This window comes from Lissotriton vulgaris, chromosome 2_2 (assembly GCF_964263255.1).
Source record: "Lissotriton vulgaris chromosome 2_2, aLisVul1.2, whole genome shotgun sequence".
Taxonomy (NCBI): domain Eukaryota; kingdom Metazoa; phylum Chordata; class Amphibia; order Caudata; family Salamandridae; genus Lissotriton; species Lissotriton vulgaris.
Genome location: NC_141688.1, coordinates 204,719,828 through 204,740,891, shown reverse-complemented (window position 1 = coordinate 204,740,891; position 21,064 = coordinate 204,719,828). Strand labels below are relative to the sequence as shown.

Genomic DNA, 21,064 nt, shown 5'->3' with positions numbered 1-21,064 from the left:
CAGATGTGTCTGCTAAGGTGACCATAGCTCTAGAGCCTCTGGGGGCACTGTCCAGTTTTCTAAGCTTGTGGATGAAAGATAGTAGGTAGTCCCTCGTGCTACCTCTTGCAAAACTTGTGCGTCCCTGATTGATGGGCTTCCAGTATTTATAGCCAATCACACGTTTTTGGAGGATTAGATGTGCAGGCCACTATGATCAAAGATATAGGAATACACCTCAAAGAGTGCTTTTCTCTGAATGGAATGTTCTGGACAATTCTAAGGTTGCCAGGTGACCATAAGACACTGTCAGACAATCAGTGCTGGACACCATATCCTTCTACTTATTCACGGTCTATCTTTGTGACACATACCTTGGGGATGGGTCTCACCCAGACCAGATGGTCTGGTAAAAAATGTATCCTGGTGAGCATCTGGTTTTAACCACATCCCTGCTTGAGAGTTTCCCCTGCTGTGCTGGACTGCAACAAAAACGGGTGTGGTCATGACGAGCTCAGCTCGTCATGAGCACAGGAGCACTGTACTACATGACGAGCTGAGCTCGTCATGAGCATGGAAGGGGTTAATGCTTCCTGGAAGTAGCCCAGAACTGCATCAGTGGTCGGGTGATCCCAATTGTGTGTTTCCCTCTCCGCTCCGTCTTCACCATACGAAAGAGGAGTGAATTATTGGTTCCCCGTAGTTCTCTGGGTGCGTAACTAATACGTCAACTGCACACTTAGAGCCGCAAAGGCCTCTAAGATGGAACACATTCATATAAATTGACAGCAAGTGCGAAGACCACAGAGTCTTGCATATTACCTCTGTGTTTCAACAATTGATCTAACTTTGATTTTTGGTTGTCTTGTCTCGCCCGCTCTTATTTGGCTATCTTTGTAGTTTTGTTAGAGTTATTTTACTGTTTTATCTCAGGCCTTTTTGATTTTGTTCCTCCCTTGTCACCGGAAGTGGCTTTTGTGCAATTATTGCACTGGTTAGGATTCCCTATGTTACACACCTCAGTTAATATCCAACATGTTTTGTCACATAAAACTTTGTTCTGCAAACCAAAACTACACCAAGATTCCGTCTCATCCTCTACGTAACTACATTTTTTTAAATGTTAAGTCTCCCTATGTTCTTGGTTTTGTGTGCTATTTTAGCAATTCTTACTTAATGCAGTATTATTTTTCTTTTGGTCTCAGTTTGCAAACATCTGCTTTTCTAAACTTGAATACGGGTGGGCAATACATTTGATGATTTTTCACCACCTCATGTATTCATTTGGGTGAGTGGCAGGGCTGGACTGGCCATAGCGGGCACTGGGCAATCCCCCGGTGCGCCGCATGGGTGGGGGCCGGTTTTGGGCCCCTGGGGGCCGTTTTTTATACAGGGCCTTTTTTGCAGCATAGCTGAAAAATCGGCCCTGTGCCAAAATCGGCTGAATACCGCCCCCGGCAAAGAGCTCAGCAGCACCTCCAACCCCCTTGATTGGTGTGGGGGAGCCGGCCGGCCAGGGCCGGTTGTGGTTCCCAGTCCGGCCCTGGTGAGTGGTTGGGATTTCAAGGTTTTGTACAGCTGGAATAATTTAGGGGTTGATCACCAGTAACCCAATGTTGTCAATAACCTGGATGTAATAAGGGGAGGAGTACAGTAGCCAAAGGTGATAGTAAAAGAGAGTGTTCGAAATTTAATTAAATCAATCAATCAATCAATCATTTGTAAGCGCACTACATACCCGTGAAGGTCTCAAGGCGCTCAATTAAATGTAATTGTTATGTTAAAACAAAAAATAAGGTAGTATGATAACACTTCCTGTTAATTTGGAGAAGAAAAAAACAAGAGTATCAAATAATTGTGATGAAGGAAGATAGATTAAAGTGATAAAATGGGTAACAGATAAAGGTGAAAGTAATTAGGGGGCAATAGGGGCACCGACGTTCTCTAAAACAGAAAAAATTAAAAACAACCAACAACTTATTAATTGAAATTCACATTTCTGAAAGTGGTCCCTCAAAGATATTGAATTGCAATTAAAAACCTAGGACTCCGACAGAGGCACTCCGTTTTTAATCACTAGGCATTAAACTCAAAGTGCCTAATAAACCCAGGTTAGCTACGACGAACTCAATATTCGTGGGATAATTACCTTGCTAGAACAGACCTTTGTTTACAAGAATAACAGGTAGTTACAGACAAATAATAATGAAAAGGAGTTAGAATAACAGAAAGAATCAATAACACATTAGACGCAGAGGTTAATTTAAATATAAAATAAGGGAGTAGGACGGGAGAGAAGACTGTCTTTTACACCCTTTTTATGGAACGTTAATTGGCAAATTCACGTTTCATAAGGTTTTTTTTCAAGTCCTATTTTTTAAGTGGAAGACCCCCGACCTTCCTTTAACCTTTGCTCTTTGACCCTTACACAATTTATTTTTTCATTTATTTGAAATATGTGTCCCTTTTTTAATTTTGATTGTGTTAATCAGCAAGAGGCCAGAGAAATGCCTCATAAAGCACTACTAAATAATTCACTACAGATTAATCTCCAATTTATTGATAAACCCTAAATCAATATCTGAAACCAGACAGGTTTAGTGCACCTTATTAATCTATTCTCTTCGCGGCTAGGGCGGTTAGGCCTTCATTTTGCTCTTGGCTACCTAAGAATGAAATATGGTAGGTTATCATAGAGAAAACTGACGCAGGTGACTTTTTTCTCCATGGTGAAGGCAGAGAGGCTTAACCTGACTTTCTTTGTGACCCTGAGCCACAGCGGCTCAGCAGCACTGGAATGCTGTGCTCTCAACTGTACCATCTGAGAACGATGTGGCTCTACGGAACCACTGGGCGCGGACCCTGCAGGGAAACAGCCTTTACACCGCGACTCTAAGCACGCTGTGCCACAGCAATGCGGTCTGTACCACGAGCGCGTCTTTGTAACGCGTTCCTTTACTATGCAAGTTATTACAATGACTTGCCTTAAGGAACGCGTTGAACTGTAAGTCCTACCCTTTCCCTCCTGTTGCGCAGACTGGAGTTAGTAAATTATACTATTCCAAAGTACAGCGGTTTCCCTAAGGTCAGTCGTACTAACTACTTGCGTGGTTAAGGAATGATTTGTACAGACGCATTCATGGTACAGACCACTTTGTGAAGACAGGCATGGCAAATGTATGTGTGGTTCCGACATGCAACTGGCACCGCCTGGCATGAACGCAGTTCGTGTATTCCTCCCGTGAGGCAGCCAGTGCAAGTGGGGCATGCGCCTTGTGTGCAAAGGATATAAATTAGAAATGACACTCAAGTCTATATTGAAAACAGAGTGTCCACTGTGAACTACGTCTTTCTGGTATTAGCTTTCAATGGCTATCTGCTCATTCACTGACACTAATAAAAATTGACAAGGATAATTGGTGAAAGTATGCAGATATTTTAAAAGGTAGATGAGAAAATGCGCAAGTGTTTTCATTGGAGCGTTTCCCCGTCTGCTCTACTTATCATTGGCGTGGACGTCATTTAGGGGTCTCCATGGGTCGCAGCTGTGACCCCTGGTTTGTCCCAAGCCATCCCTGGCACTGTATTTGAAACCCCTGTCCTCAGAGGTAGCAATCTCCGTGCCAGGAACAAAGGGGCAGCTCGTCTTTATGGACATCGGATGGGACTGCAATCTCCTCTGTATTTTACTAATAGTGAATAATAATGTTTTCATCATTACTAGTGTAATAAAAAAACTGGAGTTCAAATGTGATCCTTCCTTGTTGCAAAGGAAATTAACAAAAATACTTTTAAATGGACGTTGCGCGCATGCGCGCAGGTGAGAGTGTGTTTATGTGAGAGACAGTGTCTATATGCGTGAATGTATGTCTGAGTGTACGTATAGGTCGAGTAAAGTGTGATGTCACTTGCTCTTCTTCAGGCTTTTTGGTGAATAGACGTGCCTGATGGTTGGTCCCTTTCTGTAGTGGTACAGTGTATCAAGAAAGGACTGCAATACAATTGCGAAAAACTGCCGAAGGATAAGGTTCATTCAGACTATCCACCCATCATCTTTTTATACTGTGAACTGCCCAGTGTCTGAAGGGCATGCTAAATTGTGGGTGCTGTAGCCCCCTGTGCCATAGGCCTCACGCGCCGCTACCTGATGTGGCACAATAGTGCAGAGCCGGCCTGGGGTTGCTTGTGCTCCACTACCAACAAGTGAGGGGCTAAGCACTTTGGGATGGACTTTCAGGACTGCAGAAGAGCCGAGGATATTCTGTGTATGGTTTGTTTCTGTGTATGGTTTGTTTCTGTCTAAAGTTGCACCCTGAGCCAAAGAATGCTGGAACAGGGTGGTGGTGGCTCCCTTCACAGCACCGAGATCTCCCCGCCCCACCAGAATAGGTTGGTTGGTCTCCTGTGTGCTGAAAGACGCCCTATGTTTGTAGACATGAAACCTTGTTGATAAATCATGTTTTAAATCGGGCTCTTTAGTTTAGGGATATAGGGCTGTGCCCACATTCAGGAAGTCTACGTGTACAACTCAAGTTCAACGCCATCTAAAATATACCACCTATTTTATGGACCCTTAAAGTTCCACTAAACAAGTCTTCAAGGAGTTGGCAGAGCTGGCCAGGTGCCCTAGAGTGGCTCCCACCAGCATGGCACCCACTGATGGAACTTATGTATGGGAATGGCAAACGGCATCCGCTGAACCCATGCCTCACTGATGGGGGGGTGTCAACACTTTCACCAGGGGACCTGAATGTCCCAGTGTAGATTCGGTTCTTCAATTCTATACCATGATTCTTGGTGACCAGGGTGGACCTCCCTGCCTTTGCTGATGTCCATTGAGTCATGTTCTCTGCGGCATCTGCTGGACGTCCCTCTAAAAACAGTAGTAGGTTGATAAAAGGAATCACCGTGTGACATTACTTCTATTTACTGTCGACCTCACACAGCCCTGGCACGGAATACATAGAGCTTTTTGTTCCCATTGTTCTTTCTTCTCTCGGTCCGGATCTTGCACAAACGCACAAAGTCTGGAATTGTGTCAACGCAGTGATGTTTCCACCAGCTTCACATGGACGGGGTTCCAGGTACCGGTTACTTTCAGCCCCGGATGGCAGCCAGCGCTTGACACAACGTGCACAGTTGGTGCCACCTCTACTTGGCAACCTTTGGACTTCTGGAGCCTCTCACTCAGAGCGTCACCATCGCATACTCCTTGTCGTCCTTCTAAGTTTAATTCTTCATCTGATTGAGTCACAAGTGTTCCTGGAGAATACAGTCTCCCACGTTTTATTTATTTTATTTTGCAGCTTTTATAAAGAGCACTGCCACCCAACGGGAATCCTGGCGATCTTCTCAGGTTTTCACACTTCTCAGGTTTTTACAACCTCCAGGCCTGCAGTACTAATCTCCAAGAGACAGCTTGCTTCTGAGCTAAGTGCAACAGCCCAAGAATCACTTGTGTGAGTGTCTCTATTTACATCATCACTGCATCGATCAATGGTCTAGTATTGGATTTACAATCAATCATTACATTTATAAAGCGCGCTACATACCTGTGAGGGTCTCAAGGCGCTGGGGGTGGTTAGAGGGGGGGGGGGGCGGGGCTACTGGTCGAAGAGCCAGGTCTTGAGGAGTCTTCTGATGGTAGTGCAACTTGTGAAATATAGATTTTATACACTTAAACCCTCTTTCTGAGTTGGCCAGATATATGATGGGAAGAGACTGGGTTGGAATTAATGATTCAGAACTGGTAGCCTCCCGCTAAATTCCCACTATGAAATACTTGGTCTGGCATGGGAAATTACCATGCAGAGGTGCAATTACCTGGTACTTTTCCACTAATTGTCACTGATTTTGGACATTTCCACTGAGATCCCGATCCCCAACTTCAATACCCCTTCAATCAGCCCCCCCACTCACATGTACTACCTGCATAGAGCAAGTGGTAAATATGTGCAATGTGTGCAGAATAGTCTGGAATCATGGAATACCTGCATTTTATTATCTGACAAGGCTAATCCCCATCTGGGGACTAAATATCCTGCCAAATGCAGGAGCGATGGGAATGAGGAAAAGGAAAGGGATGGAATAAGAGTAAATTCGTCAGATGACGCCATATCTTCATGGACACCAGGGTGCGTTGCAGACTTTCCTTTTACTAATCCCTGTTTTCTGCTGTTAGTTCAAATCGTTCAATTGAAATAAACAATGACTACAACTCCCAGAATGCAGAAGGTTTGTAGGATAGCCCAGGGCTTGACAGGGATGACCACGAAGCCTTGAAGTGATCTGATGTCCGTTGTGGGAGAGGATGGGCATTATGAGTAGAAAACAAAATGAGGGGGTCTAAACTTGATTGGGGACCCCAACAGAGCCCTGTCTCCAGACAGAATCTGAAAATCTGTAAGCACTGAGCCTTGCGTTCCAGCCCACTTACACACCCAGGCAACAATATTTCTCTGGCCACCATGGAACGCATCTACAAGACCAGAACTGCCCTTCTCCCACTTCGCAGCCAAGACCTGGTACAACCTCCCCCCCCACCTACGGCAAAGCCCTACACTGATCAAGTTCAGGAGGTACGTCAAGACCTGGCTCTTCAGATGACCACAGCACCCAACAGAGCGGCCTACCCCCACCCTTAGCGCCGTGAGACCCTCGTGGGTGATTAGTTGCACTTCACAAACCCTTGACGGATCGACTGACTGACCTAACAACAGTCTATGCACTCATAGCACTATAATATTTCTGACTAATTGTTCATGAATGCTGTCACATGAAAATATATATACATATATGAGAAATTATACTTACAGGAACCAGTCAACAGCAACAAGCAAACTGATGTCTTGAGTAGGGAGGCCCACTGCGGTGAGGATAAGCAACATGGTGACCAGGCCAGCACTGGGGATGCTGGCTGCGCCAACGCTGGCAAGGGTCGCGGTCAAGCTGCAAATAAAAGGACAGCAATGAGGCATCAGCTCCAATAATCAAGGCCAATGTCCTATAAAAACCATAGGGTAAACCACATGTATGGATCTATAGAGTGTTACGAGAGTGCTACAGGGTCAGTACATTGCTTCCTTGTCTTGACTAAAAATGCCTCATGTCAACTGTAGGAGGACTGAAACTATCTTGGTGGTTTAGGCAGTTCTGAAAGGGGGAGCCATTGTACTGATACTCAGGGTCAAGCAAGGTCATTAGAGGAGGCGGTCCAAATGCTCGGGGAACATTGGGGCATATTATCAAGGGGGTTTATCTCCGCTTTTTTGGCTTTAAAAGCCAAGAAAGCGGAGATAAAATTATCTCCCTATTACCAAGCTGTCGCTAACACCAGTTAGTGACAGCTAATAGGAGATAGCGACCATCTTGGGCCCCGCTTTGCATGTCAGTGATGTTTATCACTAATGACATGCAAAGTGGGCATGCCAAGATGTTAGCGACTGGAAACAGTCCCTAACATCGCTATCTCCTATTACCAACATTTGGAGATATTCGCGCTAAGCGCGAATATCTCCAAAAGCTAACACCTGCCCTGAGCAGTTCTTAGCCATGTTATCCAATGGGAGGTGGATAACATGGCTAAGAGCATTTGCTCGATAATGCATGAATATCGCTGACTTTTCAGCGATATTCATGCATTGCGGCCGTTTTTTATCGCATTTGCGATAAACCTTGCTAATAGCAAGGTTTATCTGCGATAAAAATCGCCGATGTGCGGCGATAATTTTTGTCTCTAAACAAGTTAGAGACAAAAATTATCGCTAGTTGTTGGTAATATGCCCCTGTGAATCTGCAGAAATACTTTCAAAATGTTGCAGGGAAAAAGGTAAGAACTGATATGTATTGCAAAAAACCGTGGAAACCGGGCAAGCATGTTTACTAATGTTGCTTAATTTAATGACGCATATATTAAAAACAACAACTTTAACACACCGTACATATTCATAGTTTCTACATCTTTCTAAAGCGAGCAAAATGAAATAAGTAAGGTCGCCAAACGTCTGTAAATTAAGATGCCTTACTTCGCTGTTCGTGCCCATAAAAGTATACATATATTTGCAAAATCGACTCATAGAAGATATAAGGTGACCCTGGCTTTTCAACATCGTTGGAAGGACTCATTATGCAGATGCCACTGCTCCACCTAGCCTTTACCCCTGCTGAGATGCCAACCAACAACTCAACAGCACAGTCGGTTTCCAGCATTGCTGGCTACTTCTGCAGGTGGCTGCCACCAACTCTCCTTGGTTGGTTATTCTATTGTCATCAGTCACGCGGTTCTGCTTCACCTTCAATCTGTTCAAAATGCAGCACTTAGAAACTGCAAAACTTCGCTTCTAAAAGCTATATAGAGAGTTCTGGATATACAAAAACTAAGGGCCATATTTTCAAGAAAGGGCGATACATTATTGCTGCTTTTATCGGCAGGAAACTGCAGCTAAAGCGGCGATATTGGGCTTCATAATATGCCCTTGTGAATTCCCATAGAAGGCCAGGTTAACACCAGAACCTGGGCTGCTATGGGAACGCACAAGGGTATATTATCAAGCCCATTATCGCTGCTTTAGCAGCAGTTTCCTGCCGATAAAAGCGGCGATAATGTATCGCCCTTTCTTGATAATATGGCCCTAAGTTTGGTATCATCCTGTAAACAAGTCACCCAAGGCACCACAAGTAACATCTGAATCGGGTGCCTGATCGAGAGTAAACGGTGTAACGACCACAAATACCCAGTATGATCAGAAGTCCTAATCGAAGGCCTGAAGTCAATCACCTGTATAATCCAGGGTAATATGTGCCTTTAAATGTGAAATGATGCCAGTCACTCTACTGCTGTACCTACCTATGGAGCAACACATCTAGAACACTACTAGCACACCCTTTAAATACTTATGTAGAAGCAAATAATGAGAGACTATTAAATTCCGTTCTACAGGCAAATTGAAGCCTCCATTGGTCTGGGAGCTTAGAGTAGGGAGCGAGCCCCTAACAAAGTACAGCACAAAGGGCCAAATTCATTAAGATGTGGTGGAAGACAACTTGCTGCACTGCATCAAATGTAGAGAGCAGAAGTGAGCGATAATTACTAACATATGGCACATTTCTGTTCTCTCTCGCTGCGTTGGCACACTTGCGGCTGCCAAGCTCCAACACAGCTACCCTTGCAACATGGTGCAAGGGTGCCTATGTTACAGACAGGAATGTTTCTGTGCAGGAAGGGACACCTACCTGCATAGAAATAATACTTAAAGGCATTTTTCTCTTTCTACGTTTGCTGCAGAATGGAGCACTCGTAGAAAGAGGAAATAAAGATGAGAAATAAACATATTTCTCCCTGTTACTGTTTACCTGGGAAGGCGTGGCATTTTGACACTCTCCCAGGATTACAAGCCTGAGTGAATCTGGTAATGCACTAAAAATCATGGGTGGATGCGTGGAAACACTCAATCTCCACCCATGGAACGCCTTCTCAACGCGGAGCAAGATTAGGCGCTGTCTTGCGCTGCCCGGAGAAACTCCAGATTTACTGTGCCATGCAGAACCATGCAAGGTGGCTGTGTAACAAAGTAAATCTGGCTCAAGGGCTTGCGTTGCCCTTGCATCACGCATGAGGATGCGGGAAACACGGCCCTTGATATATCTGACCCAAAGGGTCTAGAGGCAGCAAACATAAACATATTTATATTAATGTAATTTGCCATTTTAAGGGACAACAGGCATACACAGCCATACCTTTCAGTAGGTGTGGTGCTGCGTCATATACAATTCTTGAAAGTTATCTGATGCTCCGCAGCGGGAGTCAATATAGAACTCATCCATGTAGAGACACTGACAAACAAGCATATCCCAGTATCCAATCTGACCCCAATGTCTTTTAACAATCTCTATATCCCTTGGTACCATCCGGAGGATGTCCAAGTAGAGAGAGCTTCCATAGTCCGTTCTATATGCAATTAAAGTGGTAACCCTGAGTTCTAGCATTACTGCGCCATTTCTGGAAAATGTTCATTCTGGAGTCTTAGCCAAGAGAAGCAGAATGTGTTATCATATTTTCCTGGAATAGAGTTACATCTGAATCTCTGGTTCGAGGAGTAGAAAAGACCCCCATTTCATCTGTTAAAAGGCAGGTAAGCAAATATTACTGTGGGCACTTGTCACCATGAACCCACTTTCAACTGTTGTAATATTATACTCCAATTATTAATGATGTGCAGAGCATCATTATATCTAATGTACCTCACGTGTAGGCGTTGCTACTTAATGCACAGTTGACTTACCACAGAATTGTCTATATCCTCCAGCAGAAAAATCATACCGACTAGCCTTCATGATTTAAATCTGAAACCAGGTAAACTTGGAGAGCACCATCAGGGTATACTTTATCTTAACCAGGGAGACAGTAATTTCTTAACTCTACTGCCTCCCTGCAGCGTGTAGATTTGTTTTTTATTTCAGAGCCTGACATTTGCTCATCAACGGAGGTGGCTCCATCTTGAACCTTACAATTATTTACTTTGGTGGTAGAGCAGAGTCTGGTTGGCTTGAACTCCAAGTGGTCAACTTTGTCTCCGGTTTCAGGTAATGGAACAACAAAATACAAAGATTTATATTTTTCCCCCTCCTTCAACAAAAAGCACACTAGAGAAAGCCTAGGGTGTAGTAGATTCCAAAAGGCGGCAAAGAGGAAGACCGCAACACAATGTCTTGAGTCATCCATGATCATCAATGTTATCAACTTATTTGCATCTAAATCTTCTGGAGCATGCTAACTGGCATACCAAGACATTAGTCTCAGAACATATATTATTACTTTCTTGATCTAGTAATCTATTGGTTTTTCTGCAGTCTTAGCACTCTTGTCAATATTATGGCCTTCCTCTAACTTTGACCTAGGATGGATAGTTTTGCGATGGCCAGAAAATTCTCACCTGTTTTCAAACAGGATTTGGAAAAGAAATGTCAAGTTCAGGGCATAATGCAGGCCCCTGCAGCCCCTGCATCCCCTGCAGTACAGGTGGTCCCTACCCTTCAAGGGAGTCCCCATACTTGCTGCTAATGCATAGCTGTGAGATATGGGAGATTCGGGCCCCTCATCAGATTCTGCAGGGGGGGGAGGCATCATTTGGCTTCATGCCACTGGGCAAGTGATCTGATTCAATATTTTGGGTTATCCTTTGTGTATTTGTAGACTTCCTTATAGCTTACCACTAAACAAGTCGGTCTATCTGTTGTGGGAATCTTCCTAAATAGGGCCCAGGGCTCTCTACAATCATAATCACTGAGTTTTACCTAGGCAGCCATGAATGGTTAGCCTCTTCAGCCTATTGCCGGCGAAGCGCGGCAGTCTTGTATCGCTGACTCCCCTTTTTTACACTTCACAGGCGTTCCTTGGAGTAAGAGTGTGCTAGGATGACAATGTTCCCTCCAAAACTGCTTCTAAAGTCGAAACCAAATTCGCTGCTTTGCTGATAATTTCCCTATTTAGTGATGGTAGCTGCATGCCTTATATACCTTGTCAAATTTTTCAACTAAAAAACAAAACGCTAAAAGCTTTGCAAAAACTCAAACTATAGAGCGTAAAGTCCAGTCGTAAGTTAACCAAACAAAACATATAGGTACTGAGGAATGTTGATGACAACAAATCATTGTGGGTGGAAAAAATAAATTGCAGTCAACGACCTTTTGAAATTCAATGACATTAAATAAATTGTTGAGTGCGTGGGTTATCCTCAAGTGAGCCACGATGACCCACTACCAGCATTATTAGATAGTACATCACACTCAGTACATCAGCACAGATAGTTAATGATATGATATTTTTTCATGTGATTTTTTTTATTTTTTATATTCAACCAAAGCCGTGATGCAAGATTTTACAATGTTGCCAGTAATGCAAAATCACACCAAAAGGTCACTGAGAACTATAAAGAAGGAATTGTAGCAGCTAGTATAATTCTCTCTAAAGTAACTACTCATCCTAGCCCATCTTGCTCAAGATCTAAAACACATCATTGCCCCATATTGGACCTCCATCATCAACTCCTCCCTAGCAACCGGTTCGGTTCCTGCAACCTTCCAACTAGGTCAAATTACCCCCATTTTCAAAAACGCATCAGCCGATCCTAATGACTTAAATAACCTACGCCCAATCTCTAACCTTCCATTTTTATCCAAGGCCCTGGAAAAATGCACCCTGCGCCATCCGGATAATCATATCAACACATTCAACCTCTTAGATGCCTCTCAATCAAGTTTCCGGAAGGGCTGTAGCCATGAAACAGCCATGCACAACATCACTGACAACATCCATCGTTCCCTAGACAAAGGCGAAGCCTCCCTTCTCATTCTTCTTGATCTCTCCGCTACCTTTGATACTGTAAACCATTCTGCCCTACTCAACACACTCAAAGACCGTTTCGGCTTTGAAGGAACTGTTCTTAAATGGTTCACTTCCTTCTTTCTACATCGCATTCAACAATTTAAAATCAGCAATTGCCTCTCCAAACCTCTTTCTGTCACCATGGGCGTCCCCCATGGCTCCATTCTCTCTCCCACCCTATTCAATCTCTTTAAGGAACCCCTCACCCTCATCCTCAAACAATCGAAAATCAGTTACCACCTCAATGCAGATGACACCCAACTTTACTATAGGATCAAATCCCATGCTGACATCCTACATCTCAATGATACCCTAAGATCCAACTATGGTTCCATCAAAACCACCTCAAATGTAACCCTACAAAAACTGAAATCATTCTTTTCCCTCCCAAAAGAAACCCACTCCCCATTCTTCACTGAATCTCTGACATCATAGCCCTCAATTGCTCTCTCTCCGTCTCTAACACTTTCAAATCCCTCAGCATCAGCATTGATCAGAGCCTCAGTCTCACCCCCACATAAAAAACCCAACCAAATGTGCGCTCTTCATACTGCAGCACCTCAAAAAAATCAATTCCTACATGCCAACCGACGACTTTAAAACAGTAGTGCAATCATTGGTACTATCTCAAATTGACTACGGTAATGCCACTCTTGCAGGAACCCCTAAAGTCCACCTTGTCCCCATCAAATCCGTTCTCAACTTTTCTGCCATACTTATCGCTGGCTGCAAATGATTTGACCACATCACCCCCATTCTCAAGGAGCTCAAATGGCTCCCAATTGAAGGCAGAACCACCTATAAAACTGCTTGCATTACCAATAAAGCACTCCATAAAAATTCCCCATCCTACCTCTCCGATAAACTCCTCAAAGCGAGCTGCACCAGACCACTGAGAAGCACTAACGCTCTTATCCTTGTCCCCCCTCTACTAAAAAAGAAAACTACACAATCTTGTTCATTCTCTGGAAATGCACCCTCTGTCTGGAATGCTCTCCCTAAAGAGCTATGCTCTTAATTTTACTCTGACACTAATCTTCCACTCCCTCTCTGCCTTGTACTGTTCTACCCATCCTATCACTCCCTCTCTTCTATCTTCGATCTGCTGTTTTAATGCTTTATCTTCCATGTCTTGCACCTTCCAAATTCTGCCCCACATGTGCAAATTCTCCATTTTATTATTCCAAGTAGTCAATTACTATTTTTTAAATGTATCTAATATGTATCTTTTAAAGCGCTCTGAAACTCTTGGGTCCAGCCAGCGCTATATAAAACCTTTAAAATAAAAATAAATAAATAGTTACTGCAAAATGATTCTGAAACATGTGTAATTATGTGAGATGCGTTATCCAGCATGTAGGGCTTTTTTCTTAGTGCAACATTTGATGCTGTGATAGTAAAATAGGTATTTTTTGTTTTCAATGAACAAAAAAATGTGTGAATATGCACCTATAAGTACAAAGGACACACTTTCTTTTTAAATAAATAGCATAATTGTCTACCAGTCTGTCCTTTTTTCTTTGTGGAATTGGAATGGATTCATCTGTGTCTACTTAAAATTAGAAGAGAATCTTCTTGGCACACCTGACTGTCACGATCTGTCCACCGTCCAGCACGATGCCATTCATCTGAGCGATAAAAATAGCCGCCACGGCTTCGTAGAGAGCGGTCCCGTCCATGTTGATGGTGGCGCCAACTGGAAGCACGAACCTCGTCACGCGCTTGTCGATGTGGAGGTTTTCTTCCAGGCATCGGAAGGTCACCGGCAGGGTTCCAGCACTGGAATATGGGGGCAAAAAAAGTTTATTATTACACACAGACCCACTCAATTCAGTGTAATTACAGTGCATTTCACTGGTATTGTAGAGGGTGTCCTGCCAGCATATATGCCGAAACTATACCCAAATAAATATACATTTCCCCAACCTTGCCATAGAGGAAGGCTGCAATGTCACGCTCTGCACTACGGAGTATCAGGGTGGACCAATGCTAGGCTGATCGAGTACCCCACCTATTTCTTTTTAATTATACATTTTCCTAGGACGTTTATTGGACTTGCAGCCATTGGTGTGAGTAGACTAAGGGACATGACAAAAACATTGTGTAGAGTCCCCATTCTGCCTACAACAGTGAGGGACAAAACGATGGTCTAGGCATTGGGGGGGTGGGAGGTGGGACCTCTCCAGTGCCCAGAAGGATCAGCCACCATTCGTTCCTATTTTTAAATATATAGTTCCTGTTTAAAATATATATATATATATATATATATATATACAAACACCCAAACACACACATATATCTATATAAATATATATATCAGGAGCTCCCAGGCCAAGTACTGTGCTGAGGGGAGGGGATACCCCTACAGCTCGGTCCACCTCCTGCACCGCAGGGCCTGCAGGGGCCTATGTTACGCCACTGATCCCTCGTGTTTCACACTGTGAGCCCCGCTGAGTGGGCAGATTGGAAAATGGGTGCAGAAAGACTGTGAAGAGGTCGTGGATTGAGGGCAACTAGATACCAGACACGCCTGCCCGCACATTTTGTTTTTATTTTGCTAGTGTTGTGTTTCTGCCCTCTGTAGATAAATGCCCCAATTTGCCTCCGTATATAGACTATTCATCCTGGGTAGTGGGGGGAGTGTTAGCCCACACCATGGAGGGGCATTCTACCCATGATTTAGTTTGCTGGTGATCCAGTGGAGTGGATTCCTACTCATAGATCACATACATGCTGCAAGATCAAGAATCCACTAGGGAGAAGGGGGAAATACCACTGAGAAGTGAGTAGGAGTCGAAATAACTATGCAGATTTTAACATTTTTGTCTAAGATATTTTCCTCTGATATCTTTTTGCTATACAAAAGTTAGTCCCTTTAGTGCTTTGTAAAGTCACCAATAACTATTTAGCATGTATTCTAGAATAAGCACTTGGAGAAGTCTATTGTACTCATCTACCTTTTCAAAATCAAGAATATGATTATGTGTGCTTTACAGGGCCTAATCATTAACACGTATGACTCAGTCGTGGGTTACCCTCTCTGAACCAGATATCAAAGTCTGCAGGGGTTACCTGTAGAAGCATCATGTGAAAGGCTCATCTCAGCGTTTTAAATTTTTTACTGGCATTGCGTTATTCTCAGTTCTGAAGAAGGAATGCACACTAAGACCTGCAACTACCTATAGGCTCTTAAATAATTTGACAATCAAAGTAGTTTCCGACCTTAAAGAAGAGGCTGACTAGACTATTTTATCTAACTCTGTGCTTTGCAATATGGCCCACTGACAGAAAAATGAGTTACCGGCTAAGAATATCCGTCGCAATTACCAGCAACAGCCAAATAACCAGCAACAGCCAAACACTTATCAGTTGTATGTTGTATGTTTTTCTGCACCCCAGGTTTATGGAAACCAATATTACCTAGGCAATCATTTGTGACTTTGATAGATCTACACTAATTAATAAGAATGTAAGTGTATTTATTATGCTTGACATTAGTATTTGTAATGCTATATATGGCAAAATAACAAATAAATAAATTATTTGGTGGTAGAAACTAAATTTTGTTGGTAATGTATATAAAGTTGCAAGAATAAAAAAACATACTAATAAAGTAATTATATTAAATAATTATTAATATTTTAGGGAAATACCACATCAAACAGACTAAAACATGTAAACTGTCTATTACATACACAATTCAAGCAATAAATATATACATGTCAACATATTGATATTAGGGGATATTAGAGAGAAATCAAAGTGCATGTGTGACCGAAGTAGGATTAATTAAGGCTGCTTCCCAGCTTGTGCGGATTGTAGACTTTACAGCCGTTTTAAAAGGAGTAAGGGGAAGCCCATGTCAGATGTGAACACATCTAACATGGGCTTCGATTGGAATTCATAGAGCATATTATCAAGGCCATTATCGCCGCTTTATCAGCAGTTTCCTGCCGATAAAAGCGGCGATAATGTATCACCTGTCCTTGATAATATGCCCCTAAGTGAGGTGGCGGAGTTTATTTCTGAACTGGATCACATCCAGAAAAGAAGCACTCTTAGAACAAAAATTAGCAGACACCACAGGCAGCACAAGGAGTCTATTGTAGATAATGTGAGAGTGCATATCTGGTCACCAGTAATGATAAGGAGATGGGAGGTTGATCATTTACGGCCCGAATACTAAAATAAGAGATTTTATCTTAATTGTAGTAATGCTTTGTTTGATACCCACTTAATCTGGAGGTCGAATGGCGGAATGGATGTGCAGTGTAGATTATTAAAAATTTCCTGTGGCAGATTTAGGATTGAATCTACGTTAATGCAGACGGCTATTGCAGCAATCTTTCTTGCAAAGGACGGGATCATGGAACTAAGGGGCATATTAGCAAGGGGAAGTATCGCCGATTTTTTTGCGAATTGTGACGAGAAAGCGGCGATACTTCTAGAGCCCTATCCACAAGGGCATTTTAACGCCTGGCCCAAGCCCACTTTACATGTCGGCGACAAACATCGCTAATGACATGCGAAGTGGGCGTTCCCACGTCCAACCACATGCAAAATGTGGTTGGAGGTGGGAACACCCTATTACCAAGGCAGGCGTTGGGAGAGGCAGCCCTGCGATAAACTTCTTTATCGCAGGTCTCCCTACACCTGCTCCGACCAGGCATTAGGCATTGTTAACATGGGGGTGTGGATCATAACGCTGATTCTACCCCCCCATATTATCAATGCACACATTAGCGCATGAAAACAACATTTGTTTTCATGCGCTAATGTACAATATCGCCGACTATCGCCGGATTTCATTTCGCCTGAGTGATGCGCAATGATAATTGCGCGCTATCAAGGCGAAAATATCCGGCGATAGCCGGCGATATGGGAATGTGCATTGTGCATTTTCTAACGCACTTCTAGGTAATATACCCCTGAATTTATTCGTTTGGAGTGGTACGGGGACTCATTTTGAAAAGCTGTGCATGTGGCAGCAGTGAAGTCTACAGGTAGTAGTATTCTAAGCTCTCGTTTGGGTTGAGTACTACACTAAGGTCTACCTGGAAAAGTAGGTGAGTGTTTTAAGAAAAAGAGTATAAAATGTTAGATGCATCAATTCTAATTTGGCAGAAAAATAAGTTGTTTTTGTCTTAGGGAAGAAAAGCATTCGATAATGGATTGCATTGAATAGTTGCCAGGCAGGCTGAGAGTTTAGGAGAATAGGGTAAAAGTTGGTAAGGAGAAAAACACTTGCATATCGTTGGGAAAAAAAAATATAGAAGTATTTAAAGAACAAAATGATGCCTCTTAAATGTGTGATGTGGAGGAGAGAAAGAGAGAGAGAGAGAGAGAGAGAGAGAGAGAGAGAGAGAGAGAGAGAGAGAGAGACCCTGCAACCAAATTCTTGGGATATCAATTGGCAAAGAGGTTGAATTTGAGAGTAAAGAGCTCAATGAGATGGAGAACAATCAATATGTCTCACCTATACAGGAGCTATTGGCTTTGTCAATGTTTTTGCTAGCCATATTGCAAGCAGCTGCTTGTTGTACATCACAGGTGTAGTAAATTGAAAAAGTAGTAGGAAGTCACCAGCGCTGACCACACCACACTGTTTTTTTTCACGTGGGTGAGAGAAAGAGGCTTTATCAATGCTTTTGTTTATAAGTATTTTTTCCCAAGGTTTTTCTGCAATGGTCCATATTTAGAAACTACGGCCTCTAGCTATCTCAGGATTACATGAATGCTCATCCAGAAAACCAAATAAAACGCACCTTCAAGTGGTTTAAGATCACTTTCAACAAAATTGTTTGGAAATAAGCCAACATTGCGGCCCTCTGCCTTTATAGAGGAAAATCCTAGGAGGCCTTTAGAAGTCATTACGCTTTTTCAGACATTGAGAACTGTGCATGGGAAGAAGAATTTTGGAAGGCCTGGGGTGACGGAAACAGCTACCCTATTATCATTTTTTGCACAAGCATAGATCTATCTTTCTGTGGTGACACTGGGCCCTCAAGGCCAGTGTCCATGTGCTACGCTGTCATGCTCCGCGCCCCGAACCGCCGAACGGTACACATTTAAAGGGGTCACTGAGTATCTGCAAGCTACCCTGCTAGTATTTGTTTCAGAAAGTTAGAGAAGAACCAGCTCTGTGCTCAGTAATTTTTCATATTTAGATACATAGATGTTCAGAAATCCACAAGAAGAAAGAAATTCAGTGGAAGAGGTCCTTGTGGGTTAGACTGATGAGATCAAGGTTGCATTCTCCTAGATTGGTGATGGATTTTTTGGGGGATGGGTAGGCAGAACTTTTTTGTTTTGTGGTTCAGGGTTGAAAACCTGACAGAAGATGTGTATGTGTTTTTACCACCTGCTCTACGTGATAAATACAGGGGTTTACTCGCCAGTGATAAGCCAAGATATAGAAATATACGGCTGATGGAGCGGAAGGAGGCCGGCAGAGAGTGGACCATGGGTACGAAAGTTTGATCCAACGCTTTAAAGTGACTCTGGAGTACTTGGATTTCAGTCCCATCATCTATTTTAGCTCATCTGAGACTTTATAGACAGGGATAAACTTTAAGCGAATAAATCCAAGACCCGCCCCAAATGCTGTAGTTGAGTTTGGCCCATTAGGTGAAGTAGTGTGGCTCACTGGTTAGAGGCGGCAGACCCGAGAGCAGAGGACGGCCCGGACCAGGGTTCGATTCCCGGCGCGGCAGGTTTCTGGACCAGGGTCAGCGGACTCGATAATTCTCTCGCATTGGTGCCCACTCTGATCAGCGATCACACTCGGCAACTCTGGGCATTAGCTTGCCTCATCTTCACTAACGGCCCCACCAGACCGCCGGGGATGCCTGGTCTCACCCTGGAGATACCCATTAAGGGACCATCTCTCAGGGAAGCCAGGAAGGGTTTCGCAGCGGTCGAAGCGCCTTGGGACCCTACGGGTAAGTAGTGCGCTATATAAATGCCAATACATTACCTCTGAAAGAGATGTCATGCAACCCTGGACCCACGGAAACATAGTGAGGCTGGGTGACTGACAGACAGACAATACAGTAGATATGTCAGATTGATAGACATTAGGTACAAGAGCTAAACAAAGCAGAGATCCAGGCAGCTGTAGAGCTTGTCACTATGTTCCCATTGATGAAAATGTGATTCTCATAAAATGATTCGGATTGAAACTCTGGAGGAGACGGACGTCTGTCGCTTCCTCTCAGGAGTGACGACACCCACCATGTCACATAGAATTAACATTTCTGATGAGCCCTCCGTCTCGCATGGACTTTGATGTGCTCTCGCTTGGTCGCTAGATGCCAGAAGGAAGGGAATGTTCATGTTTTCACGTCTGGTTGCCATAGTTTCGCACATACGCTTCATGCCATGTTCGCCGCAAAAGCTTTTTTTCAATTGAGTGCACATTTTGAGATGATTCTCAGATTTCCATGGCATGAAGCCTGCGGTGTTAGTGTTCTCAAACTGAGGGAAACGATGTATATATATATCCTTTTTAGCTATCACTTTTCTTTCATTCTCCCAGTACTATTCTGTTTTTTTCCTTTTTTTCCTAGAATATTCACTACTGTCTCTTTTGCCAACCATAGTTTATATACTTATGCCAACCTAGAGCTTAAAAATGTGTTCAGTCAGCACATACACCCAGTGATTTTCCATACAAAGTAAAAATGAAGCAATATAACTCAATATTTACAGCCAAACGATAAAGAGGTATCAGTTCGCCTTGTAACGATCTGAGGCAAATGTATTGCATTATTGCAAACAGGGGAGTTTGTGGATTAAGACTGCCACACTGCATTGTGGAATTTTACGAAAGGAGGTCCTTCTGCTGCCTGACCTATCCCACCGCAACAGCCCAATATAAAAGAGCCTGGGGCATTCCAGGCATTCACATTGGCTAATCCAAGACCAATTATACTGCATAAAACACCCCAAGCATTCTAGTCAATCTTTCTGGTTCCACTGGAGAGCTCGCAGAATGGAAGAATTGCAGACTCTCCAAACATATTTTGTGTAGAAAATTCCTGTTCATCCTTTTTTGTACAACTACAGTAAATTATATTACCTTTGTGCACAATATAAGCCAAAAAATAGACAATTTGTACAATTCAGTATTTTACACATTTATTACCACATTTGTTTCTTTTGATTGTATTAAACGAGCAGTAGGTATGGCACAGAGGGGTTAATCACAGAGGTAAAATCCTTCAATTATAATCAAGATTAGGAGGAGAGGTCTTGGTTGGCAATGAGTGTCCTGTGTAAGAGGTAGCAGTGATGCACTTAAGATACAATGAGTACAAATCAGGCAATGCCGCGAGAGGGGTATTCGAGGCACACTGTGCACTACACACTGACACTGTCAACTGCCCTCGGTCTTACTTCAAAGAGCTGCCTTTGGATCAAGAACTCTGAGTAAAATAGGAATTGAAGATAACAAAGCTGGTACAAGTAGCACATGTTACAAGTTAGAGAAGGTTCTGGCACCTTCCCAAGATACTTCTCCACTTTTTACACTTTCCTTGCAGTAAATCAACTCCTGAGAAGCCTAGAGTGCATATTAGGGTGCCCCGATAACTGCAAACACTGAAAATGACCCCATCCCTCAGATAAAATTGATGCATTATGGCCCCCTAAAGCGCTAGGCTCTGGAATAGCAGGCATCATTTTTGGGACAGGGGGTGTAGT

At 43.2% G+C, this 21,064-nt stretch overlaps 1 protein-coding gene across 2 annotated transcripts in view; it reads right to left on the bottom strand.

Moving 5' to 3' along the window:
- SLC1A2 (solute carrier family 1 member 2) overlaps positions 1–21,064 on the bottom strand; it is a 401,007-nt gene that overhangs the window by 19,584 nt on the left and 360,359 nt on the right. For both annotated transcript variants that reach the window (XM_086959544.1, XM_086959542.1), the window contains exons 8-9: positions 13,946–14,140; positions 6,793–6,927 (exon numbers count right to left, since the gene is read on the bottom strand). In XM_086959544.1, the coding sequence (XP_086815670.1) occupies positions 6,793–6,927; positions 13,946–14,140 (330 nt within the window). The remainder of the gene's footprint in view (positions 1–6,792; positions 6,928–13,945; positions 14,141–21,064) is intronic.